The sequence below is a fragment of the Zophobas morio genome, unplaced genomic scaffold (assembly GCF_036711695.1).
Source record: "Zophobas morio isolate AGI-343-1 ecotype UQ-CSIRO unplaced genomic scaffold, CSIRO_AGI_Zmor_V1 ptg000656l, whole genome shotgun sequence".
NCBI lineage: Eukaryota > Metazoa > Arthropoda > Insecta > Coleoptera > Tenebrionidae > Zophobas > Zophobas morio.
The window spans coordinates 81,729-108,586 of NW_026972759.1; the positions used below are offsets into that span (position 1 = coordinate 81,729).

At 23.9% G+C, this 26,858-nt stretch overlaps 2 protein-coding genes and 1 long non-coding RNA gene across 3 annotated transcripts; 1 reads left to right on the plus strand and 2 right to left on the minus strand.

Annotated features, from left to right (window-relative positions):
- Positions 1–1,830: 1,830 nt before the first annotated feature.
- Positions 1,831–11,929, minus strand: LOC135121643 (splicing factor 3B subunit 1-like). The gene is made up of 38 exons (XM_064045946.1): positions 11,884–11,929; positions 11,755–11,804; positions 11,605–11,706; positions 11,443–11,556; positions 11,009–11,079; positions 10,615–10,735; positions 10,502–10,537; positions 10,383–10,451; positions 10,199–10,283; positions 10,015–10,086; positions 9,786–9,904; positions 9,623–9,736; positions 9,456–9,563; positions 9,117–9,252; positions 8,960–9,057; positions 8,700–8,822; positions 8,553–8,640; positions 8,384–8,495; positions 8,189–8,325; positions 7,992–8,123; positions 7,782–7,927; positions 7,578–7,662; positions 7,316–7,406; positions 7,133–7,215; positions 6,280–6,399; positions 6,097–6,213; positions 5,936–6,021; positions 5,657–5,764; positions 5,489–5,584; positions 5,368–5,429; positions 5,146–5,299; positions 4,062–4,160; positions 3,071–3,155; positions 2,735–2,836; positions 2,354–2,449; positions 2,190–2,257; positions 1,970–2,044; positions 1,831–1,914 (listed from the first exon to the last, which is right to left on the minus strand). The coding sequence occupies exons 1-38, from the start codon at positions 11,891–11,893 to the stop codon at positions 1,831–1,833; spliced, it is 3,654 nt and encodes a 1,217-aa protein (XP_063902016.1). The 5' UTR covers positions 11,894–11,929.
- Positions 11,930–12,287: 358 nt separating this feature from the next.
- On the plus strand, positions 12,288–19,108 carry LOC135121651 (uncharacterized). Its single transcript, XM_064045953.1, has 16 exons — positions 12,288–12,352; positions 12,419–12,497; positions 12,551–12,731; positions 13,440–13,489; positions 14,183–14,299; positions 16,496–16,627; positions 16,740–16,804; positions 16,917–17,049; positions 17,497–17,638; positions 17,758–17,876; positions 18,018–18,097; positions 18,149–18,305; positions 18,359–18,634; positions 18,687–18,736; positions 18,799–18,903; positions 18,959–19,108. Exons 1-16 carry the CDS (start codon positions 12,293–12,295, stop codon positions 19,106–19,108), a joined length of 1,896 nt encoding a protein of 631 aa, XP_063902023.1. The 5' UTR covers positions 12,288–12,292.
- Positions 19,109–22,323: 3,215 nt separating this feature from the next.
- Positions 22,324–24,731, minus strand: LOC135121659 (uncharacterized). The gene is made up of 6 exons (XR_010279076.1): positions 24,653–24,731; positions 23,258–23,341; positions 23,084–23,151; positions 22,959–23,032; positions 22,493–22,693; positions 22,324–22,446 (listed from the first exon to the last, which is right to left on the minus strand). It is a non-coding gene; the product is annotated as an uncharacterized LOC135121659 (long non-coding RNA).
- Positions 24,732–26,858: the final 2,127 nt, after the last annotated feature.

A 26,858-nucleotide genomic window follows, 5' to 3' on the forward strand; every position in this document is an offset into this window, starting at 1 on the left:
ATATCCACTCGCTCCTGGTTTGAAAGGCAAGGCCCTCGGTAGGGTTAAAGATTGTCAAATAAATTACCACAGTTTTTCTTTTAGCCTTTCGACTTTACTATATGATACATATATTATAGTATACTAGTACTGGAAGCTATCAGCCTGTGAAGTCAACACGTCTAAATGTAGCGGACTTGGTAGAACAAGGCTTAAAAAGTAAAATATGCTGAAACAATTAAAAAACAGCGCTTAATTTTTAAAAAAAAATAATTACACCTTGTTTTTTTTTTATTAAATATTCTATAGCGCTTAAAAACGCAATTTCCCCCCCTAATACACTATTTCTTACGTATGCGGTTTATTTACTTAAATCACAACTCTTTAGCCATGTTTTAAACCTATTGAATTACAATAATTCAGATAAAATTTTACTACTAATCGAAATTTTTCACACAGAAACCAGCCTTTATAATTCTGTATCTCACCTATACAATGTAGTTAAAACATATTATAAAGTGTGAACTGCTAATACCCTTTAAAAGTAAAAATAAAAGGAGCTATACGCTGCTGCCAAAGTTCTTAATCAGGAATGAAAAAAAAGAGGCGGAGAAGAGAACCACATTTAACCTTAAAAGTTTTATCACATATTTATTACTTTTTCTCTCAACTCTCAAGGGTTGAAACATTTGGGATAATTCTTATTTAAGAGAGGTTTGAGTAGCAGCATTGTTTTTGTTAACATTTTTAAGCATTTTTGAGCACGTGGATTAACACGCGCTCTATCACACGTATGTATGTGGTTCTTTCTTTAACCAATCTATGCAACCAACAGTACTTAACTTTTTTATAAAAAATAATTAACGAATTGCTTATTATTTGTAAAATGTTTTAATTTATGACTAGAGCTTATTTAAAAGAGTTAATCACAATTTATTTGTTAGTAATATAAAGTTTTATACGTATTGAGAAGTCGTACAAAGTGTAATATTTTTTTTTCTGTTAATGCAGGTAAGTTAACAGGGTTATTTTATAAACTTTAAACTTTGAAATATCCATCTTTGAAATGCTAAAGCGCAAGTTACTTAATTGCAAAAACATAAAGTGAACAAATACTTTTATTATCGATTATGAAAATCTTGTATTTTTACTTTATTTTTTAAAAATAGTTTAATGCTTTTAATTAGCTATTTTTAATATTTTTTTTAAAATATTAAAAATAGCTAGATAGCCTCCGATACCATTGTTTTTAAACTTACCGATTTGGCCGGGGAAATAATTTTTGAAATACTTTAGAGTATTGTTAAGCCTTTCACAGCTTTATATTATCTTAAAATTGGATAATAAAATCATAAACGATCATTTCAAAGTAAAGGTCAAAAACATCTAATTTCCATTTAAATTATATATAATAATATCAAATAAAATTATTAATTAACTGGATTCCTAACTTTAGTGGAAGACAACCATATTTTGAAAATCCTTATAAAATACTTAAATTAGCTCCACTAAATTCCGCTAGAGTTTTATGGAGCCACCATCCTTAAATTTAAGTAATTATGTACGTAAAAATAAAAGTTTATAAAATTTCTTTTAATCTGTTTTTAATTTTTTAAGAAAGGAGTTATTATTTATAAAGCTCTTAAACTTCTACTTTTTCTAATTAGACTCTCATAGCAAAGCAAAACTTTTACTTTAAGGTTATATTATAAGCCGTTATGCGTACTTTTATATTAATTAATTCGTTTACATACAGTTGTAAGGGTAAAACTTTTTTTTTTCTAAAGCAATTTAAATAAAAACCAAATTTTATAAATTTTATTAATTTTTTAATTATACAACATAAAATTTTTAAAGAACATATTCAAGTTCTCGTCGAAGATAATTATTTCTCTCATTATCTTCCAGCCGCGGATAAAAGGCCACGAGTGCGTCCTTCGGTATTCGTAATAATAAGGAATAAATTAAAAAAAATGATCTAAAAATTTACTTGTGCGCCGATGTACAAGTTATTATAAATCTTCCAGTACACTTCCCTAACTTTCCTTGCAGGATGGAATAATCCCTTTAAATATATAATAATAATAATAATAATAATAATAATAATAATAATAATAATAATAATAATAATAATAATAATAATAATAATAATAATAATAATAATAATAATAATAATAATAATAAAATTAATATAAGCAAGCAAAAAATACCTGCAATACATAATAAAGAATAGCACCAGGCCCGAGTGAAACTCTTAAGCCTTCAATGGCTTCCATAACTGTATTATTATGAACTGTTAACAGTTTATAGTATTAAATAAATAAATAATAATAATGAATAATAAAGACAGTAATATGATAAATAAAAAAACTGCCTGCGTTGATCACGTGCGGAGAAGTTTCAAAAATATTTGGCCACACAAAATTTAACAAATGAACTAAAGCATCTTCCAAACCAAATCCAAAAACCCCTGAAAATGAAACAAATTTATTGGTTAAAAAAAGTGGTTAAGTACAATCTTAAAAAAATAAACTAATTTTAAGATATTTTATTATAAATATAAATATATTTATGTAATGTATAAAAGGATTATAATAATACAAATACATTGTATTTATATTATTATATTCTTGCAAAAACTAAATAATATAATATATTATATGACAGTTATAACATATATAGATGGAAAGCAAATATAAATAAACATAATTTTTAATAATAATAAAAAATAATAATATTATTAATATAAGGAAACCAAGGGACATGTGCTTAACGACGGAAGAGGCGGTCTGGCGATGAACAAGATCGCGGTCGATCAGAGCGTTTTCAAGAAGAGTTGTTACAGCATAAATATAATCTTCATGAAAAAAGTGTTTAAAAATATAATCAAGTGAAAGAAAATAATATTAAAAAAATAAAAAATATATTTTTTTTAAAATAATAAAAATAAAAAAGGACTGATAATGATAAATATATAATAAAAGTATATCAATACTTGTCAATTTTAAAAAAAATTTTCATATAAATACTTCAGTAAACAAAATTTAAAAACTTTATCTATAAAAAATGAGAAATATAAGAATAATAAAACCTTTTCCCATTTCTCCAATGTACTCAAACAAAAAAGAAAGAGACTTGAGCACGCCGTTTTGGACATTCAGCTCAGGAACTCGGTACTGCGTAATAGCATAAGCGTAATAAGTAAAAATAATAATAAATAATAATAAATAATAATAACTTAAAAACCAACAAATTATTAACATAAAAAGTAAAAATAAAAAAATTTTATTATTAATATTTATAGTAAATTTAAAACTCGATACTGTACAACAGCATAAGAAGTAAATAATAATATATATAATGACTTATAAAGCAGAACTATTCAAATACTATAGGAAATAAATATTATTACTTTTATGTATAATAAGCTCAGGAAATCAGTAACGTAGATCACACCCATAATAAGTAAACAATAATATAAAATATATTGTACACAACAATAGGTGAAATATACGAATAATAGCTTCTTTAAATATATATAAACTCATACAAAAAAACAATATAGTTATTTAAAAAAAAACATATTAACGATAATAAAAACTTTTATATGCAAAAATATAAAAAAATTTACACATAAAATACAATAAATAAAAGAAAAAACTTAGGACTTTTTACTGTAAGAAGACGCAATAAAAAGAATTAAATATAAAGAGTTACTAAAAAAATTATTGATTTAATATTTATTAATTTTTAATTTCATTCATTAAAATAATAAGTAAAATATAATGCAATCAATAAACTTTTATTTATTTATATATAATAATTATAATTTATTATTATCATAAATAGACTATATCAAAAAACACGAACATTGCTATAAAAAAATAAAAAAATGCTAAGTATATAAAAATTCATTATTTTATTAGTAATTTATTTATATATATACAATGCTATTTTTACGTTTTTATTTATTTTTTTGAAATATACTAATTTTTTTGAATATATATCTTGTATATTTATTATTTATTATATATTAATTTTTTTTATAAATAATAACAAGTAAATAAAAAAAAATAGTTCACTTCATTCATCAAATGTGGAAGAACTGTAAAAGGCGAACACGTTTCCGCTACAATAGCAATAGCAACGGTGGTACACACGCGGTTCTGCCGCTCTTGAACCTGAAAAGTTATATATTATATATAAAAAGTTATAATAAAAGTTCAAGTTTTTAAAAATAAAAAAGTTTATACTCTCCTTATAAAAAAAATCTTTTAACACACTTTCAATTTTTTGTAATTCGCTATAAAAAATATAATAAGAAACTCTTATTTAATTTGCTTGTTCATATAAAATTAAGTTTTTCGTTAGAAAAATAATTATAAAAACAATTTTTATAAATAAAACAAAATCAATGAAAAAACTTCGTTATAAAACAATTAATAAACTTTTTTCTATAAATATGTTTTTAGTTATAAGTTTAAAATAAACTTTTATATATAAAACAAATATAAAAAGTTCTTTATTTTCTTTTTATAAAAAAATAATAAGGGAGCAAATATAAATTTTTTTTTCGCTATATTATGTGTATAATAAACTTTTTTTTACAAGTTAGTTTTTAGTTATAAAAGTATTTATATAAAATAAACTTATATAAAATAACTATAATAAACTTTTTATTCTCCTTATAAAAATTATAATACACTTTTATATATAAAATGTTTTTTTCTATCAAAAATAATTATAATAGACTTTAAATAACATTTTACGTTACAAAAGAGTTTATACTATAGTTTTTTAAAATATTAAGTTTATATTCTCTTTAAAAAAAAAGTTAATGATACACTTTTACAAACAAAATAATATAAATAACTTTCAGTTTTTTGTTATATTTAAAAGTTTATAATATACTTTAGCAAATAAAAAGGTATTATAATAAAGTTTAATGTTTCGTCATAGCAGTAAAAAAAAATTTTAATAAACTTTTCCAACTGGTACTGAGTTAATATTGTTTATAATAAAAAAGTTTTTTAAAAAAATATTAAAATAAAAATATTAATAACAGTTTAACTAAAAAATGAATAACGTTTAAGAAAAAAGTAAAAGCGCTTGTAAACTTTTTTGATATAACTTTTATAATAAAAATTTACAAAAAAACCGCGCAACCTTAAGATTGTTAAGCAATGTGATCAGAACATCCTGTGGACCAATAGCCTTCGCGATATACCCAAAAGTATTGACCGCCGCGCGCCGGATGCTCTTTTTATGCGCCTTTAATAATTCGAGTAGCTCAAAGCAAATCCGCATCCACTCCTTCGCACTGAATAGAAAAGAAAGAAAAATAAAAAAAATTAAAAAATAAAAAAAATTCATTAAAATAATGAGAACCCAACATATTCTGCACCGCGATCGGCAATTCGCCCAACCAGATCGATACAATTCTCTTGAACCTTAAAAAAAACTCCAATCAAATGGCCGCATAAGTTAAGAAAAAAAGGTAACTGAAAACCTTTTCGTGGCGGTTTTTTAAGATTGGAGTAAGCCTTGGAAGTAAATCTTTGATTGGCGGAGTCATGCGGGACATGCCAATAACATTCACGATGCTCTTTTATTGGTCAATCAATAAAAAATATACTATAAACATTGAATACATAAATAAAAAAGGGCGGGGAATAACCTTCATGGCGCATAAAATGCTACCTAAAACCTCGGGATACTCTTCGCCAATAGACTCGAACAATACTCTTCCCAAGTGGCCCATCAATGTTTCATCACCGCATAGTTTCTAAAAATATAAGGAATGCGGTAATTTATTCGTGTCCAGTACCGATTAATATGTATAACAGCGCCCAACAATACTAACTTTCGTAATCAAAATATTATATCAGCCCCAACAGTTAATAACCAGCCAATAAAAAAACATATCCTCCAAGAAATGGACAAAGTCTATAAATACCATGACGACAGCAATACGAGACACCAAATCAGCTGCTTGTTGACGCACTTTAGCGACTTTATTGTTAAGCCTCCACAAAACAATCCCTAAAAAGAGCCAAATAATCGCCAATCATTATATACGTAACGAATCCCAAGTCAATCAAAACTAAGAAAAAGGACCTGAAATTTGAGGTAAATAAGGTTTGATGCGTAGTCCAAGCGTATTGGCTACAGTGCCAAAGCCGTTCAGCATGACCTCATCGCCGCTCTCTTGCTCTTGAAAGGCACTAACAATTCCTAAAGCACCAAAAAAAAATTGAATCCCCAACAAAAAAAAAGAGGGGGGGAAACAAAAATAATGACCGTCAATCAGTCTTTCTTCCAATGCATTATCGATATCAGCAGCGCCGAGATTCCCAACAACTTTTTCAATAGTTTCCATGACCATTTTCCGGTACTGTTCAGATTCGTCTTTCAATCCTGTTATGAATAATATCATAATAAATAATAATAAATATAATTGTTAAAATAACAAAAATACAATATGAATAAAATAATAATAAATGAATTCAAGAAAAAAAAATTAATATTAAAGAGATAATAAAACATTATAAATAGATTAAAAATAATTTATTAGTAATAAATAAAAATATTATAAAACACAATATTTATAAAATTATAATAAATAAATAAAAAATATATATTTAAAAATAATAATAAATTATAATGAAAAAAATATATTAAATAATAATATAAATTATTATAAAACACAACAAAAATAAAAATATATTTTTTTATAAGAATCAATAGTAAAATAAAATTATGATAAATTATAATGCCAAAAAATTATATTATGATAAATAATAAAATAATTTTGATAATAAATTATTATAAATATACTAAAAAAAGAATTATAATAATAAATTAATAATAACTTAAAAAGCAAAAAATATTATATAATAATAAAATATAACTACCTTATAACTTAAAATAATGAAAAATTTATAAAATATAAATTATTCCATAATTTTACTTAAAATAAAGTAAATTTAGTGATAATAATAAAATAAATAATAATTATAAATTCATAATATATAAAATATTAAATATAAAAAAAAGAAGTATAATAATACAGATTATAAAAAATCATTATAATAAATAAATTATTAATCATTAAATTAGTAAAAAAATATAATAATAATGAAATGCTTTCCAGAAACAATTCGAGAAACAATCTCAGAAACGCCCGCTTTATTGGCCAGTTCAATAGTCGTGTCGACTAATTGGCGATATATATGCCTGCAATAATAATAATGATATTAAAGATAATAAAGATAATAATTATAGCGATAATATTAATAATAATAATAATAATAATAAAACTTTTATAAACGTTTACCTATCGTGAGCGACTTGCTTAACCCAAAAGGCTCTGAAAAATTCATCAATAAAGTTTTCTTTAATAAACTGGCCATCAATGCCATCAGTGCCTTTCATAATAATAATAATAATAATAATAATAATAATAATAATAATAATAATAATAATAATAATAATAATAATAATAATAATAATAATAATTAATAATAATAATAATAATAATAATAATAATAATAATAATAATAATAATAATAATAATAATAATAATAATAATAATATACTGCAGCATTGCTTAACGACTTTCAGTACAATTTTTTTCATCTCCGGATCGGGGCTTTGAAACTCGCGAACAAGAATTTTATGAATCTTAAAAAATTATACATATTCATAAAAATTAATGAAACTTATGATCACTATATTTTTACTTTTTATTATTTATAGTGAAGCAGCGCTTATTATCATTATTTATAGGTAAAAAAACTTACCGAGCCGGTAAAAAACACGGCGAGTTCGGGAGACATAAGCGGAATAATATAGCCCATCGCCTTTAGAAAAGCAGCCAACGCTTTTCCGTGGTACTTTTCAATGCCGCGATGAAGTTTTTTAATGACTTCTTGAAAAGATTCAATACCTGCTCGACGTAAGAAATTCAATTTTATTAATTATTTTATATAATACGTAAAATAATAGTAAACCGTAGGGAGTCGCGGCCTCGGCAAGAGCAGCAATAGCGAGAGCAGTGATAGTGCGGACTTTTTGTTGCTCATCTTCAAGACCATGCGCAATAATATCTACCAAATTGCGCAAATGTGGTAAAATAGCGCAACCTGCAACCAAAAGCAGCCCAATAGAAACCAGTGAGCGGAGGAGGGAACAAAAAATTCAAACTGACCCATAAGAATGGCGATTTGCTGGACAATTTTTATGCCGGTGTGGCGAGCCTGCCACGATTTCTTACTTTTACAAACGGCCTTCAAAAACGGAAGAAGTTGGGGAATGCCTAAAGCCGAGGCCACCACTGCAAAAGCTCTTTAAAAAGCAACCAATCAACACATATATAAATAAGAAGATTGCTTATTAAGGAAACCTGGCAGTCGTATTACGGACGTATTCGTCTTCGTTATCAATATCAGGGCGCATGTTAGAAATCATTGTAGCAAGCCCGGCGGCCTTAGCTAGATTAGAGATTATTTCCCGGCCTGCAGTGAAAATAATGATCCGTTATCATTTGTTATAATTAACCAATCAAAAAAAACCTTCCACTCTCGCATAATAATCTTCGACAATAAGCAGCGGCTCAATAACTACAAGAATCTTATGAACGTAATTCCTCACGAGATCATCCTATAAAGCCAAAAAAAGTAAAAAGTTAAAAAATAATGAATCTAATAAAATAAGAATACCAGTTTGTACAATATCCGATCAATAACTTTTACTAGCAAATGACGCTCCTGATCTTCTAACGTGGGCGTCATAAGAAGCGGAAGAATTTGGTTAAACAGAGGGCCTGGCCCAAATTCGCGGGCCTGAAAGAAAAAAAAAGGCGCATAAATAATAATTCATTATATTTTTTGAATGCCAATCAGAAATTGGATAATTTTTTCAAGTCTATTAGAAAAATTATGCATTCTATTATCAATTAAAATTTAATTGATTAAAAAACTTTATCAGTCAACTGGCGAAGCGCCGCTTTGCGCATTGGTGGAGTGCCATTCTTTATCTTCAATAAAAGACGCATAATCTTGCGCTCTTTAGCTTGTTCTAATAATAATAGTTATAATATTAATAATAACAATAATAATAATAATTATAAAGAAAACCAGGCTCGAGCGTATCTTCATCCACATTCTGAAGAAGTTTATCAAAGTAAGGAAGGTCTTCGGGCTTCATGCCAGGAAGGCCTTGACTTTCCAGTTCCGGAATAACGCCAAAGTCGTGTGGACGAGGTGTTTGCTCCTTATTGGTCAAGATAAAAAAGTTGGAATTTTAATGAACAGTAAAATACAGTATATCCAACAATAAAGCTTTTTATAATAACATTAGAAAAAATTGATATGAAAGAGAGCAAAAAAATTTAAAAAAAAATCAGCATATTTTTATAAATAGAATTTTAAAATATCCCTATTACTAATAACAATTTCTTATTAGATAAAGGAAACCTGAAGTATGAAACCGCCTTGATTCATTGGTGTAGGAGTTTGCATTAATTTTCTTGAAGGGGTCATCAGGGGCAGGTAGCCGGGTGGAGGCTCTAAGATAGTGTAGCCCTATTGAATTATAATATATATTAACCAACCGAATATAAAAAAAGAATCCGGAAATTCACCTCTTGAGGAAACATCTGGTCCAATTCTTCATCGGACCAATAACGGTTTCTCTCCGCCATTTCGCTCTCGACACGTGTTGCGTGGATTTTCTCGGGAGTGAACGCCAATCCGGGCTAAAAAAAAAAAATAAGTAACCAACATAATACTATAAAAGATTTATACATGTGCGGGGGTCTGAAGGCTCATGGCATGAACACCAATAGGAGTGACGCCATATATGCCACCAATAGGAGTCTGACCGGCATACGGGCCAATGGGTGTCTCACCGCCAACCTCATTAACTAATAAAAATTAAAAAAAATTGCTAAATAATAATAAACGGATAACAAACCGTTAATTCTATATAATGACCTTTCGAAAGAATATGAAAATTATAAATATATAATAATACTAGGAGTGGCCACGTCCCATCGCCTCCGCCTTCTGCTAGGCGTTTCAGCTGCCGCAGTGCCTGGGGTTTCTCCTTTAATAATAATAATAATAATAATAATAATAATAATAATAATAATAATAATAATAATAATAATAATAATAATAATAATAATAATAATAATAATAATAATAATAATAAATACCAGCCCAACTATCGGACGGTTTAGAAAGGATCGGAGTTTGGCCACCGAGATTAACTTCTTGAGGGGTGGCATCCCAACGACGACGCTAAAAAATTATAATAATATAATAATAAATAATAATTAAATATTAATAAAAAATAATAAAAGGTAAAGTAAAGCAATTTAGAAATCAAATAATTTAAACTTTTCTCTCTCTTGCTGGAGTTTCCCAAGAAGAAGTTTCACTGACAACTTCAACAGTAACTTTTTTTTCCTTATAAAAGAGAATATTATAATGAAAATAGAAAGTTAAAAGCTAATTACTTCTTTCGTAGTGATTGCAGGGGCGCTCGAACGGGTCTGATAATAATAAGTGAAAAAAATTATTAAAAATATAAAATATAATTTAAAATTAAAATAAAGAAAAAATAGTGAACATCATCTTTTCTTTCTTGAATTTTTTTCTTCAGCTCAGCTTCTTCTTTTAGTAATTGTTGTTCCTTGATGACATCAGCGTAGGTACGGGCATCAGATTCTTGTGGGGCAAACGGATCAGAACTATATAAAAAGTTAAATTAAAATTAAAGTTATATATATTTAATATAAAACAAATAATATATAATAAATATTTAATCATTATAAATAAATTAAGAAACATTATTAAAACAGAACTTGAAGATACTTTAAAAAAATAAAGTATATAACAAATTAAATCGTTAAAAATAAATTGAGAAAAACATTATCAAAACTAATTGAAGGCACTTGAGTAAAAAAAAAATTATAGAAAGAATAACTAGAAATTATAATATTAACAAAAATTAAATTTCAAACCGTTCTGGTGAAAGAACACGTGCATATCGCCGTTTTTGGTATTCATTTTCCCGATCAACAACGCGAGGAATCTAAAAAAATAGTAAATTATTTTATTTTATGATAAAAATTGTAAGAGTAATGCTTACCAACATTTATAAAAATAATATATTACTATTATTTATTTAAAAATAAAAAAGTAATTTAGAAAAAAAAATTAGTAAATTATTTTATTTATGATAAAAATTGTAAGAGTAATGCTTACCAACATTTTTAAAAATAATATATTACTATTATTTATTTAAAAATAAAAAAGTAATTTAGAAAAAAAAATTAACAAACTTAAAAATCTATATAAAGGAAAATAAAAAATGAATCAAAAAAAATAGTCTCAGAGCTTCTATTATAAATAGAAGGTAAAGAATCTACTTTATGTGTTTATATAAATAATTTACTTGATATTCTTTCATAGGATCAAAATCTTCTTTTTCATTTGCTTTGAAGAACTGCTCGTGAGCCGTAAATTGCTTCCTCTTACTAGCAAACTGAAGTTGCAATTCATCTTCTTCCTATAAGAGTTTTACTTAAAATTTTCAATAAAAAAAAAATTAAAATACTTCTTCTCCATCAACAGCAATTGAAGTGGAATAGCCAGCAAACTTATCGGAACCACCAAAGATGTCTTGATCAAAAGCCCCAACTGAAGTCAAGCCGATTCCCTAAAAATAAACTAAAAAAAAAATATAACAGATTTAAAAACAGTAGACCTTGCTTTCATCCCGGCTAGCTTGAATTTTCTTTAATTTATCTTCAAGCTCTTTCAAAGTTATGAAGAAAAAAACAATAAGCATATAATTTCTTACATACCTTAACCTTTATTTAAAATATGAATAAACCTGAATTCATAATAAGAAAAACTTTTCTTCTTATTATTTCTATAAAATGTGTCTAAAAAATTATAAATAAACAAAAAAAATTAAACTTTAACTAAAAAAAATAAATAAAATATTTTACTATATGTTGCTTAAAAACTTACTACGCAAGGAATAAGCTAAAAATAACCGATGGCAATCCGAATTTACTAAATAATAAACTGTTACTAAAAATAACGTTGCTCGAATTTAAAAATAAATTGGGCCATTATATAAAAGGGACCTTTGCACGTGACAAAATTGATATAGTTTTCAACTTTAAAAAATTGATGTTTTGTATTATTGTTGGCTTGCGTTATTTTTTAAAATTAATATAATATATATATATTGATATATATGTGTATATCTTTTGGATTTCATAAATTTTATAGACATGAAAGAAAAAATAACGGATGAGCGTTTTGCTCATCTTTATAGGGATCCTCGGTTTCGGGTATGCTTTAAGAATTTTACGTTGTTATTTTTTTTACTGCAAACTTGTATAACCATTTTTTTTTAGAGGATAAATAAGAAGAAATTTAAATTAAAAGTAGATGAGCGTTTTAAAACAATGTTTACTGAAAAAAAATTTAAAAACTGTATAGTTTATTTAATTATTTTCTTTATTCTTTGTTGTTTATTAATTTTTTAGCTTCCGTTGATAAATATGGAAGACCTGTTTTTGATGAAAATGAGGAAATAAAGAGATTTTATGAACTTGAAACATGTCAAGAGGAAGGCGTCAAAGAGAAAAGACATTCGAAAGATTATAATTTGAGTAATAATAATTATAAACAAGAAAGTAAGTTTGAAGCTTCTGAAATTGAAGAAAGGTAGATAGTTAAAGATATTTTGTTTATGCTTAAAAATTTGATTATTTGCTTTGTCCTGCAGTTTATTATTTCCTTTTTATTTGATTATTTTTTATAGCTATAAATATATATTATTATATTTTAAATTATCAATTTTATTGTTTATGAATTTAAATTATTTTATTAAGTATACAGTTAATAAAATTATATATAAAGCATATAACTGTTATTTTTTATTTTATGTGTATTTGCTTTTGCTTCTGTAAATGATTTTTATATTCTTACACTTTATTTTTTTCATATATTTTTTAATACGTAAAATTTTTTATAAATTTTTTTACATTTATAAATTCTTGATTTTATAATAATTTTCTTTATTATATAAATGTTACTTAAAATATAGTTTTTAACGTTTTTTTAAATTTTTGTTTATATTATTATTAGTTATGTAGTTATCATTTTTATCATAAAATTTTGCTCTTTTACTTTAATTTTTACTTAATTTTAATTTATAGTTTTTGTACATATATCTCTGTTTGCCGTATTTTATTTTTGGTTAATTTATTCAAATTTTTTTCTATAATATAATAAATTAATTTTTTTTACAAAGTTATTATTGTTATACATTATTTTACCATAAAGCTATTTTTTATTATACTTTATAAATTTATTTCTTTATTTTTTTTTAAATAATTTTATGAACATTTTATTTTATTTTTTTTTAACTAGTGATTTTGATCCTGCAAGAGGCGTCGGCCTTCTTGAAAGCAGCGAAGAAGGTTTTTGATATAACTGTATAACTTATAAATCTATGAAATAAAATTTAAAGTGAATTTTTAATTTTAAAACAAATTTTGTTATAAATTTGTTAAACATTTTATACATTTTTTATTATTGATAATTTTTATATATTCACGTATTTACTTAAATAAAATAAAATATAGTAACGAAAAAGTATTACTAATATCAATTTTATATATATATATATTAATAGTATAATTTATTTTTAAAAAAGTTTAATGATAAAAAGAAGCAAAAAAGTGATATTATATAAAATATAGTAATTATAAAATTTTTTTATGGGTCAAACTTAATGTCTTTGTAAGATTTCTTGTTCTAATTTATTGAATATATTGTTATTATTAAGATGGATTGTGCTTCACTTTTCATAGTTTTTGAGCCTACAACTAAATTTAAACGTAATTAAAATTTAATTTAAGTATTTTTATGACTTTAAGTAGAATATAGTTTACTAAAATATTCATTATACTTAAATTTTTCTTATTATTTTTATGTTATTTTATAAATGAATTCCGGCGTATTTGTGATTTAGAATTATTGTTTAGCAGAAATTATTTTCTGTAAGTTTTTAAATTAAATAGAGGTTTTGGGGTTATAATTTTGTCGTTTTTAGGGTTTTTCTTGTATATTTTAAATTTATAATCTTGATGAATTTTTTTTTCTGGAAATAGAAGATTCCACATTGTTCGAGCGGGAGAGCTCTCCAGAAGATGAGCAGGAAGAATGTGAATATGGCGAAGAGACTAAGCGATTTGCTATTTGTAATTTGGATTGGAAATTTGTTACCGGTATTATTTTTTTTAAAAAAAATTCTACTGAAAATTATTGTTACTTATTTTTTATTTTCATGAAATATTTTATAGTTGATTTTAATTTTTTAATTATATTTAAAATATATTTAACATTTAGTTGATTATTTATCTATTTATTTATTTTTTTTAAATTTTTTAGTTGCAACTGGTATTATTTTCTAATAAAAGACTTTTCAAAAAGAGTATCTGTTACTAGAATTTTTTTTTAAAAGGAGAAAACTTTTTAAAATTTATTATTTTCTTTCAATCTCTTATTTTTAATTTTTATTATTTTATATATAATTGATTTTAATTTTTTTAATTATATATGAAATATTTAATATCATATTATTTATTTATTTTATAAAACGCTTTTTGTTTGCAACTGGTATTGTTTATTAAAAAATCTTTTTGAAAAGGAAATTGGTGACTGGTACTATTTTTTTCTTAAAAAACTCTAGAAAAATAATTTTTAATTATTTCAATTTTTAATTTTTATTAATTTATTTATAATTGATTTTAATTTTTTTTAATTATTTTTAAATATTTAATATTACATTATTTATTTTTAAAACTGTTTTTTGTCTGTAACTTGTATTATTTTATTATTTAAAAAAATTTTATTTTATAAAAAGATTATTTTTAATTTTTAAGACACTTTTTTATTTAATATTTTTTTCTTGTTAATTTATTTATTAAATTATTATTTGGTCGTTTTGAAACATTTTTATTTTTTTCTTGCATAGTTCTAAAATATTAAAGAATTATTTCAAAAAATAATAATTATTGATAATTTAGATTTTAAATGGTTTTAATTTGTTGTAATTATTTTATAACTTTTTTATTTTTAACAAAAGGATTATTATAAATTTTTATAAATACTAATTTTATTTTTAATTCTTTTAAGTTTCAGTATTAAATTATTCGTGGTTTTCTATAGCTTTGACATAAAATAAATTCAGAAAAATTTTAAATTTACTTAAAGTAATGCTTAAATATTATTATTATATAAGAAATTTTATTTAAAGAAACTAAAATTTTATAGAAAAACTTTCGAATTCACAAAAAAATAATAAAGATGAAAGTTTGACAATTATTTAATGATTTTATTATTTTTGAAAATTATTTTTCTTTATTTTTACTAATTTACTATAAATTTTATATAATTTAATGAGTTATAATTTTTTTATTATTAAATTTATTTATTTAGATTTTATATTTTATTAAAAAAAATTTTTAATTTTATCAATATATTTTTTTAAAATTTCTAATTTATTTTTTTTAATTTTAATTTATGCATATTTTAATAAAAAAAGTTTATCATAATTTTTCTTGGAATTTTTATTAAATTCATTTTATATTTGATATTTAAGTTAAACTGGAGATCAGTTGTACAATAATGTTACTTTCTGAAATTTCTAAATTTTTATTTATAATTATTTTGCTCATCAAAAATTATAAATTATTATTATTCATTAATTTTATTTATATTAAAGTTGTATGATTATTAAAAATTATTTAAACATAAGAATTTGTTGTATATTTTTTTAATAATATAAAAAGCTTTAACATATTATTTTTTCATAAATAATTATTACAGATTTTATTTATTTTTAATTTGGAATTCGAAATTTTTTATTCTACATGAACATTAGTTTATTTATATTTTTAGAAATTACTATTCAGTTTGTTTTTGCTATAAAAAGTAGTATTTTTAGTGAAGAGTGGTAAAGTTGTATAATTATTAAATAAAAATTATTTAAAGCCAGAGATTTTTTATATATTATTTTTATTTTTAAAAAAAAGTTTTGCATCTGTTTTAGTGCTTTTCTTTTTGTAAATTTTCATGATAATTTTTATAATGGATTTTCTTATTAATAATTTTTTTTAGTATTTTTAGTTTACTTAAATATTACTTTATTTATATTTTTCAAAATTATTATTTAGCTTGCTTTTGCTATAAATAGTAGTATTTTTAGTAAAAAGCGGTGAAAAGCTTAATTCTAGGTATTCAAAAAATTTATGTTTTGGCCGTTTTTTTAAAATTTGGTAGTGAAATTTATTTTGTTTTTTGTTTATATTTATTTATTATGGTGATTATACCGGTATATAATTTGGTACTTCATGCTTCTGTATATTATTTTATTTACCTCCTCTAATATTATTTGGTAACTGATTACCTTATTTTGGCAGCCTCTCATTTGTATGTTTTATTGAATTCCTTTAAACCACTTGATGGCGCTATTTATAGCGTAAAGATTTTTGTTTCCGAATATGGAAAAAAACGCCTTGAAAAAGAAGCTATGATTGGCCCAATTTTATTTGGTAGTTAAGATTCTCATTTTTAAATTTTTATTTATTATTTTTTATTAATAATGTTTTAAACAATTTGAAAAATGATTATTATTAAATACTTTTATATATAACTTTTAACAAGATTCTGATGAATCTTCTATTGAACAAGACAGTGCACAGCAGGAAGTTTGTAATGGCGAGGATGAGGCATACATATATGAATATTTATTTTACTAAAAAAATAATATAACATATATAATATTATAAACTTTTCATTATCACTTTTATTACAAATATTTATATTTATAATCTTTATAAGATCGATACGAAACGGATAATGAAGTATCACGTGCGCAAACGGAAATATTACTTTGCTGTTTGTGAGTGTGATAGCATAAACACAGCAAAAGTTATATATAACGAATGCGATGGTCAAGAATTCGAGACTAGCGGTTTTCACTTTTTAAAATAATAATAATTATAATTTAATGACCGTTTCATATAATACAATTAATAATAATAGTAGAAGTAAAGAAAAAATGAACAGTATATAGTCCTTTAATAGTAATAATAATACGGATAATTTACTTATAATTATGGAAAACTTATATTTTTTAAATAATAGCAAGTACTGTATTAATAATAATGTATAAGAATTTTTACTTATCCAATATTTCTAACGAAATGTGTATTTTTACACAGTATTATATATTACAATAGTTATAATGATAATAGTGAAAGGAGCTATTATGAAATAACTGTTTATTAACATTATTTAAAATACATATTTATATAAATTTTTAAAAGTAATAGTAGTGTTTATATATTTATTAATAATAATGATTATGGTAATAATATTAATAAATAATAATATAATAGTAATATAATAATAACGAAAGGAGATATTATGGACTTGCGGTATATTCCCGATGATCTATGCTTTACTGATGAGCCTAAAGACACGTGCACTTCCAATCCTGGAAACTTTCAACCTCTTCATTACCATAATTCTTTACAAAACTTTAAAGCAAAGTTTGATTGGTTTGTTTGTTTACGTAGTATTATTATCGTTATGACATAACCTTTTAAAAGTTTACATTTTTCATTTTTTTAGTTTTCATTATTTTTCTTGTAAGTATAAAATTTTTTTGGTGCGGAAGGGACGATGAGGACCCCGAAAGAGCACGTGTTTTAAAGAAAAGACTGACTAAAGAAGAAGTTGAGCACATGGACTTTGCCAATTACCTGGCCTCATGCAGTTCCGACAGTGAAATCGATGGTACTTGGCTTCCCCTTGTATTTTTGCCGTTTTTAGAAAAATATTGTTATTTCGTGAGTAGTATTAAAACGTTTTTCATGATTTTTATTTTTCGCTAAATTTTAGTATATTACAAAATTTACGTGAATAACTTTTTATAAGAAGTAGAACGGCAAAATAGGTACCAACAACTGTTAAACGGGATTTCTTTGGAAGAATCGGGTGCTTTTAAAAATAAGAAGGTACTGATTGGCGCTTGGGTTTCTTTCTATATATAATCTTATTTTTTGTAGAACACGTGCGATGGTGACATCCAAGTGACCTTCCGCCCTGGCCTTACCTCCAAAACGCAGGAATTGGTCGAACGGCGAATAGGAGAAATAGAAGATAAGGAAAAATCACTTTGGCAAAAGTATTTGGATAAGAAAAAAAAACTTCGGAAGGAGAGGAGTATATGAAAAACTTGAACTTTTTTTTCTTTTTTTCTTAATTTGTATGAAAAGGAAAGCAAGCACGACATCTCCACAGTTCTAATGGAAATAAAATAAACCACACCGGCGACGATAATTTAATTCAGCAAAACGAAGTAAAGAAAACTCCTTTGAATAACAAAAAAAGTCTAAAACAGGAGTCTCTTGAAGAATTAAAAGAAAAAGCGCAACTAGAGTTGCTGTTATTGGACGAAGACCACGTGGAAGGCCACACTGGGAAACATTTTAACATGAAAGACATAGAAAAGCAACAAAACACTAAACGCTCTAAAAAGAAACGGCAGAGCAGTATATTATTATAAATTTATTATTATTATTATTGTTGTCACTATTATTATAGAATCTGTAGAAGATGAGTTCAAACTGAACGTTCAAGATGATCGCTTTAAGGTTTTTTTTTTAATATAAATAACTTTTTCTTAATAATAATAAAATATTGCTTATTTTGTTAGGCAATCTTTGAAAATAAGGACTACGCAATTGATAAAACGCATGGCAGTTTTAAAAACACGCAAGCCATGCGCGAGTTTCTTTCTCAAAAAAATGCTTTACGACATGTACTTATTAATATTACTATTATTATTATTACTATTTGTTATTATTATTTCGTAGAAGAGCAAACTGCCACACTCGCCTCCGTCGAATGAATCTCCAAATAATTATTACATTTACAGTTTAGTTGAATCCGTTAAGAGAAAAACTCAGCAACGTTTAGATTCTTTTAGTAAAAATAAAAAAGCAGCGGTTACTTCTTTATTATAAATAATAAAGTCAATTTATTTATATACTTTTTTTTTAAAAAAAATCTTGAAAAAGAGGAGTTAGTAACACGTGAGCGGAGCATTCGAGAGTGTTTTCCGTTGGATTTTTATTAAACTAGGAAAGAACTTTAAGGCACGCTAGAAAAGGCCTGCTTCATGTTTTTAACCTTTTTTTTTTAATAGTTACTAATATTACGAAAAAAAAAAAAAGTTGAATTCAGTATATTAATGCTTTTTGCTATCAAGACTTGACTACATAACTAAGTCAGCAAAAATTATAATTAGTTATGCATACTCGGAACAAGCTAAAGGACAAAGTATAGTTTTGGTGTATTTATACGTAAAAACTTTTTAACATTTGTAGATCCGAGAAGGTTTTTTTTTGTGAATTTAAAAATAGTAAGCATTATGCTTATATCGAGTCGTGAGTTTAAGGTTTTAAAAAATTGCTCTGCGTTTCTATTTTTTTTAAAAAAATAATAGAAGGTAAGTCAAACTAAGAAAACGTTACTGAGCGTTAAAATTTAAGTGTTTCTCTACTTTTATGTATTCCTTAGATAACATTTTACTTAATTATGAAGGCAATTATTAAGAGCATAGATACTTGTGCACCTCGTTACTCTCAAACAGTTTTAACGTTAATATTTGAAACTATGTTATGTATAGTATAATAGTAACGCAAATACTCTAGAGCAACTTTTTAGTGTTCACATCAGTTTTCTATTTTCGTGCTTTATAGCGTTTACAACTTCACGTTTTTAGTGGCTTCTTCTACTTGGTCATCGAACGAAAATCTTTAGAATCTTTTTTCACTTCTAAATCAAAAAATAACGAGTTATTTATTGTTAATTATAAAGTTATCGTATGTTGCTCGTGTAAACTATGAATTCTAGCAAGCATTTAAAGAATATTTCAGAGATTAAGTTTATGCAAGCTAAAAGTTGTATACAACTATATTTTATGCATAACTACATTAATTCTATTCTTGCGGCAATAGATTTAAAGTTTATTCGAAGTCCACGTTTTTAGAATTTAGTAAGTGGTAATAACCTTTTGATGCGGAGTACAAAGACGAGTAATGCCTTGATAATAAAAGCAGCTTTTGCTGGACCTTTTATAAGAAAGCAACTTTTTAATCCTTATCTTTAAGATCAGTCAATGGATCACAAGTTTTACTATTAAAGCGTATTTTAAACTTTACACTTCTCTCCCTGTTCATCCCTACAATTTTTATTAATTTTGGTTTTTTTTTTAACTTTAGGATTCGTTCGTTATTTTTAAACTTTCCTGATTTTTTAAACTTTATCTACCTTCTTCTCAATAATATTAATCTCTTTTCAGTATTGCTTTTGTTAACTTAATACAGCATAATACACACGTTTGCTTACAGAATGTTTGTAGGTATTTTGGTAAAATACCATGTCCTACCTCATCTATATGAACAAAATAAGCTAGTTTCTAAATAATAACTTATTTCCTCATAACGATCTCGAACTCCACATAAAAATTAGTATTTAAATTTGAACTCATGGCTTAGCTAGTATTGTTGTACATCGTCGTTTACATTTTATGTATCCGCCGCACACTGTTCATTTCTTTTTTTAACACTGACATACTATTAAGCATTTTATAACCTCATAAACACACCACTCTTCTACGCCGGGAGAAAGCGGACACAATAAGTTATAAGCTTGTTTTTCTCTAGGAGTACACTACTTCTAAGTATCAGTCCGAACTCCCACCATTGGCCCAAGTGTTGGGGAAACCCCAAAACCACCACTGGGAGAGCAGAACTTTTAAAATTCTGGCCAATAAAATTGTATTTTGTCTTCCCTTCCCCCCATTGAATTCATAACGGCGTATATTTATTTTACTGCGCTGACACAATACATAAAATATGAGCAAAATAACTTAAACTGTGCTCAAACTACCTTCCTTCATATGATAGGGCTCAGGAGGACTCACTAAAATAAATTAATCTTAATGTTTAACTGCGCGCACAAGCGTCCCCTTTTAAAGACGTAGAAATTACGACCAGCTAAGAAGCAAATGTAAGGAAAAATGCATATTTTAGGATTCATTTCCTTTATTTTATAAATTTAATATATTTGTGTGCATACAATAAAATCTTAGCTTTAGTCGGGTTATATTCATGTAGGTGAAAGGTCTGCACACCAAAAAGAGTAAAACCTCTGGTGCTGGCGCGGGAGTCTCTACCTATTTCACTTTAATGAATTACATGTGAGAGCAAGAAATAATATTAATATCTTTGCTAAACTTTAGATCCTGCGTAAACCTTCACTAACTTTATATATATAGTTTAAGGATTTATCAAAGTAACTAAGTCTATTATTTTATTTAAACTTTGTCATGGTTGCTATTATAATTTCAACTATTTAATGCACTGCTATTATTATTATTATTTACTATTACTATAATTCATATAGATATTATTACTAATATATTAATATTATAACACAAATACTATTACTATTATGTTTACCATATAATTGTACTTTCTTATTAATCTTTCACGTATAGTTACTACATCTACAAAAATGGGAGAAATTATAATTTAGGTAATAGCGAGTAATTTTTTTTTACGTGAATATTCATAAGCTTTGATTCAGTTCTCGTCTTTCATAATGGCTCAAGTCCAGGGTAACGTTGTAAACGGGAAAGTATACTAATAGGAGGAGATTTTGCAAACAATTATTATAAGTTGCGGAGCTTGTGATAAAAATAGTTTTGTAGATACTTCATTTCTTATCAAAGGTAGGATCAATATTAATACAATATTGCATATTTAAAGCGTGAGTCGTATTTTGTACTTTTTACAAAAAAAATACATAAAGTAAGCGTTCCTATTAAGTTAGCTATCTATAAAGATGTTGAAGTATACAAATTGATTATTTCAAATGAAAGTTTAAAAATGGGATCAATATTTTAGTAAACTTTTCTTTTCTTCCCCTAAAATTAGAAAATTGTGGCTCTTTGAAAAAAATAAATAATTACTTTTTACATTGTCAATTGAGCTTCAAATAAATTAAAGTGGGATTGCCGAAACTTTATTCCAAGAGAAGGAGAATTATAATTATTATTAATAGCAATTAACGCGAATTGGTTTATAAAATTTAATTTTTTGAAAAAAAAATTTTTTTAAGCTGAACAAAAAATAGTAATTTATTTATTACACGTTTTACAAAAAGGAGACGCCTAACCCAAACTGCACTCCAGGCGGAACAGGCCACGCATCTCTTTTTTTCGGAGGATATTCCAAAGGAAGGCAGTAATTTACTTCAAGTCGAGCGACGTTTTTTAAATGAAAAATTATGCCAGCTGAATAGTGATTAATAATAATCATAATAATAATAATAATAAGTACCGCCAACACTGAGGCTAACTGGAAGTAAGGAAGTATTTAATAATGTAAAGTTTTCTTTTAAACAAGAGTTTAATATGCGCGTGCTTATAAGTTTTCCAGCGTTTACAAAGCCGTGAAGTTTTAAGGATTCAGAAATCAGCGAAAGCGGGTGCCATACGGAAAGCCCAAAAGCTGCAAAAGCGTTTCCACCAGTGTAATCCTCTTTAATGATTAGAAAATTAATAACAGAAATAATAATAAAATAAATATATAATATCATATTTATAAAAAAATTGCTAAAGAAAATATTTTATAGTAATAAGAATGAAAACAAAATATGATATAATAAAAAAATGAAAATTAATTAAAATAAAATAAAAAAATATATATTTTATAATTAACATGAATAGTAGATATAACTATTAATAAATTTTATATAATAATAATAATAATAATAATAATAATAATAATAATAATAATAATATACTTTCCGACTTTGGCCCGAGAGAGTTAGTAGGGAACCCCCTCACAGAAAGAGGCCCCCCTAAGAAAAATCGATCTCTTTATAATAATATATATAACAAAAATACTATAAAAATCGGTATGAATTACGAAATGTTGGGTGCATTCAAAGAATCCCACGAATACAATGCGCCGGCAGAGAAGGAAGCGCTGCAAGTCTATTAAAGGTGAGTGGGATAATTGTGCACAAATAAATTTAATGGTAGCAAAGAAGATGTATTTGTATCAAAATTAGTTAAACCACCGCAGATGTAGAATACTTACGAATTCATTAATTTTTTTGACAACTGCTTGATAGTCAACGGAAACTTTATAATACTTGACGTTCCCGCCAAAACCAGCCAGTTCCTTAATAAAAGATTTATAACTTCTATGGAAATTCCTTTATGAAATGTAAAACTTTTTTTTTTATTTTCTATTATATTATCTCTTTATATATTAATATTTTAGTATATATTCACATTACGGATCAACTTTCTTTATTTTTTTTATTTATTTTAATAATAAACTAAATTATAATTACATTATTTTCACTTTTCCGCTGTTTATTAGTAAAAGTTCAATAAATATTTTTTTATAATAATAAATAAACTTTTATTACTTTTTCCACGTCATTGCTATTATTATATTATTATAAAGCTTTATTACTTTTTTATTAATATAAACATATTTATTATGCTTTTCATTTTTTTATAAGAATATAAGTCTAAACTAATATTTCTTTATTAAAGTTGTTAGATATTATTACGCTCTACTAAGTTTTCAATACTTTTATATTATATTATATATAGAAATTATTATATCTCAATATATATAAAATTTTTTTTTATACGTACTTCTTAAATAGTAAAAAATTCATTATTATCATTTCTTTTCATAGAAAAAATTTCTTATTTCTTTTATAGTAGAAACTTGTTATTTTGCTTAATAATATTATATAATTATTATACGATAAAAGTACTTTTATATTATTATTATATTATGTTTATATTTAATTTTGCATTACTTTTTTTTATAATATTTACTATATAATACACTAACATAAATAGTAAAAAACAATAAAAATTTTGCTTTAGTACTTTTAAGATGATAATAATAATATCCACAATTTTTTTTATTATAAAACTTTTTTCTTTAATAACTTTTGTTCTTCTTTTTTTTTTTTGGTATATCGTTTTTTTATAAAACCTTTTTGTTTCTGTAAAACTTCTCTTCTAAATTATTATAAAAATTTATAAGTTTATATATAATTACGCATTTTTCACTTAAGAGTAAAAAAAATTTTTTTTATAAATTCATATTTTTATACAACTTTTCTGTCAAATGTGTTGAAAAAACTTTAATATAATTATTATATTATTGTAATAACAGACATTACCAAGTAAATATTCTATTATAATAAATAATAAATTATTGTATTGTAAAGTTGTTCTCTTTTTTCGAAGTTTCTTTAATAATAGTAATGATGATAAGAAAAAAATAATAATAATAGCTGTAAAATTTTTACTATTTAACAAATTTTTTACTACTAATAATATATATATTTTGTTTCACTTATTATATTATTTATTATTTTTTATATCATAAAAAAAATGAAAAAATAAACTTTTTTCATGCTTCATTAGTTTTTTTAAAAAATATATATAATAAAATAAAAACTTGAAAAAGTTTAAGCAAATATCCAGAAGAAGGGAGCGATATATCGTTGCGCCTATCGCGATGAAAAAGATACGAAAAAGAAGATTTGAACGAATGACCTTATATTTGTATAATAAATATATAAAGTAATAATAAAAGTAACATGGACTTATAATAATAATATTAAGTTTTTAATAAATATTACATTAAAAAAATAAAAAAATAGTAAATACTAATAAAAAAAATTGGTGAGCAAGTTATAAAATAGAGAAATGTATATAAATATATGAATATTTATTAGAAAAAATAAATAAAATTCTTTATGTAATTTGAAAAAGTAAGAAAAAATTCATTCAAATAATAACAAAAGATATTCAGAATAAAATGTTACGAAAATTTTAAACGATCTATAAAAAAAAGTTATAACTATTAACAGTTATATAGTAAAAAAGATATATAAAAAGTTTTACTTAAAAATAATAACAATATAAAAATAATAACAAAAAATAAGAAATAATAAAATATAACAAAAGTAATATGAATTTATTAACAAAATAAAATTAATAAACTTTTTATTTATAATAAATAAAAATAAACGTATACAATATTATAGAATAATAACAAGAAAACATGCACATTAGAAGTTTTGTAAAGAAACATAAAAGCAAAAAAAAAAGTAAATATAAAAATCTTTTTATTATACAAATAATAATAAAAATATAAAAGTTTACTTTAAATATAAATAATTAATAATAATAATAAAATAACAAAAAAATATATTTTCTTAATTTTTAAAGTTTCCTTATCATAAATTTTTTTTAAATAATAATTATAAAATTTAAATAAATATAAATTTTAAAATAAAAAGTAATGATTAGAAAAAATAATTTTTGAAAAGTTTCCAAGAAATTCTTTTAAAATTTATAATAATAATATAAAAAATTAATTTTCTTGAATAATTTTCTAATAAATCTTTTAAAAATTTCAAAAGTAATGTATAGAGAATTGAACATAATATTATAATCTTTTTAAAAATAATAAAATATTATAAAAAAAGTAGTTTTGGTGAGATCTACAGTACTTAAAATATCTTTTGATATTGAAAATATAATAAAAAGGAAATATAAATAATACAGAAGAAAAAAATAAAATTATATAATAAAAATGCCCTTTTTATATTTATATTATAGCAATATTAAAGTTTTTACTATAAAAATTTTAGCATCATAATTCTTACTAAAAAATACACAAAAGTCGGTAAATATAAATGAAATTCTATAATATATAACAAAGATATGCAAAATTATGCTAATAATAATATTATAATAATAAGTATTAAAATAGTGGTCAAAGCAAAAAGAATTTTAATAATAAATATAATAAAATAGTAATGAAAATACACCCATTTCACTTCTGATCGGCCAAGAACAAGACAAGGAATTCCCGCCAATTTCTCTAGCAACCGCTGAATATTTAAGTTCATGTAAACCATTCATTTTATTGATCTTTGGTATAAAAATAGTGAAAAATATAAGTAAAGTACATATAATAATGAGGAATACATAAAAAGCATTAAAAAGAAAACTTATTATTATTATGAAAATCATTATTATTATATAAAAAACTCTGTAAAGCACGTGGCCGCCTCTCTGCCATTCAGCATAAGAGCTGACCAGCTCATGATTTTCAAAGGTTTTAAACATTTCAATATCAACAGAAGAAGTAGAAGCCAGTAAGGGTTTCGTAAAAAAAATCTACAAGAAAAAATATGAAATAAAAAAATATAAGCAATATTTTTTTATTATAATTGGTTTGCATATGCAGTAATTATAAATTATTAATTAAAATGTAAATAAAAAATATAATATTTTTTATAAAAAAATTACTTAAACGGTTTTAAATAATAAAAATACTTAAAGAAAAGAAAATACAAAAAAAATTTAATTTAAGGGCTTGAATAAAGCTGAAATTACTAAAAAAAAAATTAAGTAAATAAATAAGAAATATTTTGAAAAAAGCTACAAATATTAAAAAAATGGAAATAGTATCCTTAATATTTATTATTACAGCTTAAAAGAAGTTTTCAATACTAAAAGAAAGCATAATATTTAAAATATATATATAGACAATAATAACAATATAACAAAAATAAAATTCGTATAAACTTTACAAAATTTATAAGCGGAATAATGTTTATAGCACTTAAAAATTATTAACTATAAAAAAA

What these genes read in the sequence shown, in the direction of transcription:
- LOC135121643 (XM_064045946.1), bottom strand. An exon ending in CGAGGCCGCGACTCCCTACG is followed by an intron (nt 7,928 to 7,991) that starts GTTTACTATTAT and finishes TACGTCGAGCAG; the next exon opens with GTATTGAATCTTTTCAAGAA. An exon ending in TTATTTACCTCAAATTTCAG is followed by an intron (nt 6,022 to 6,096) that starts GTCCTTTTTCTT and finishes GGCTCTTTTTAG; the next exon opens with GGATTGTTTTGTGGAGGCTT.
- LOC135121651 (XM_064045953.1), top strand. Translation starts at nt 12,293, where the DNA reads ATGAAAGAAAAAATAACGGATGAGCGTTTTGCTCATCTTTATAGGGAT. An exon ending in GGATTGGAAATTTGTTACCG is followed by an intron (nt 14,300 to 16,495) that starts GTATTATTTTTT and finishes TTATTTTGGCAG; the next exon opens with CCTCTCATTTGTATGTTTTA. An exon ending in AAAAAAATGCTTTACGACAT is followed by an intron (nt 18,904 to 18,958) that starts GTACTTATTAAT and finishes ATTATTTCGTAG; the next exon opens with AAGAGCAAACTGCCACACTC.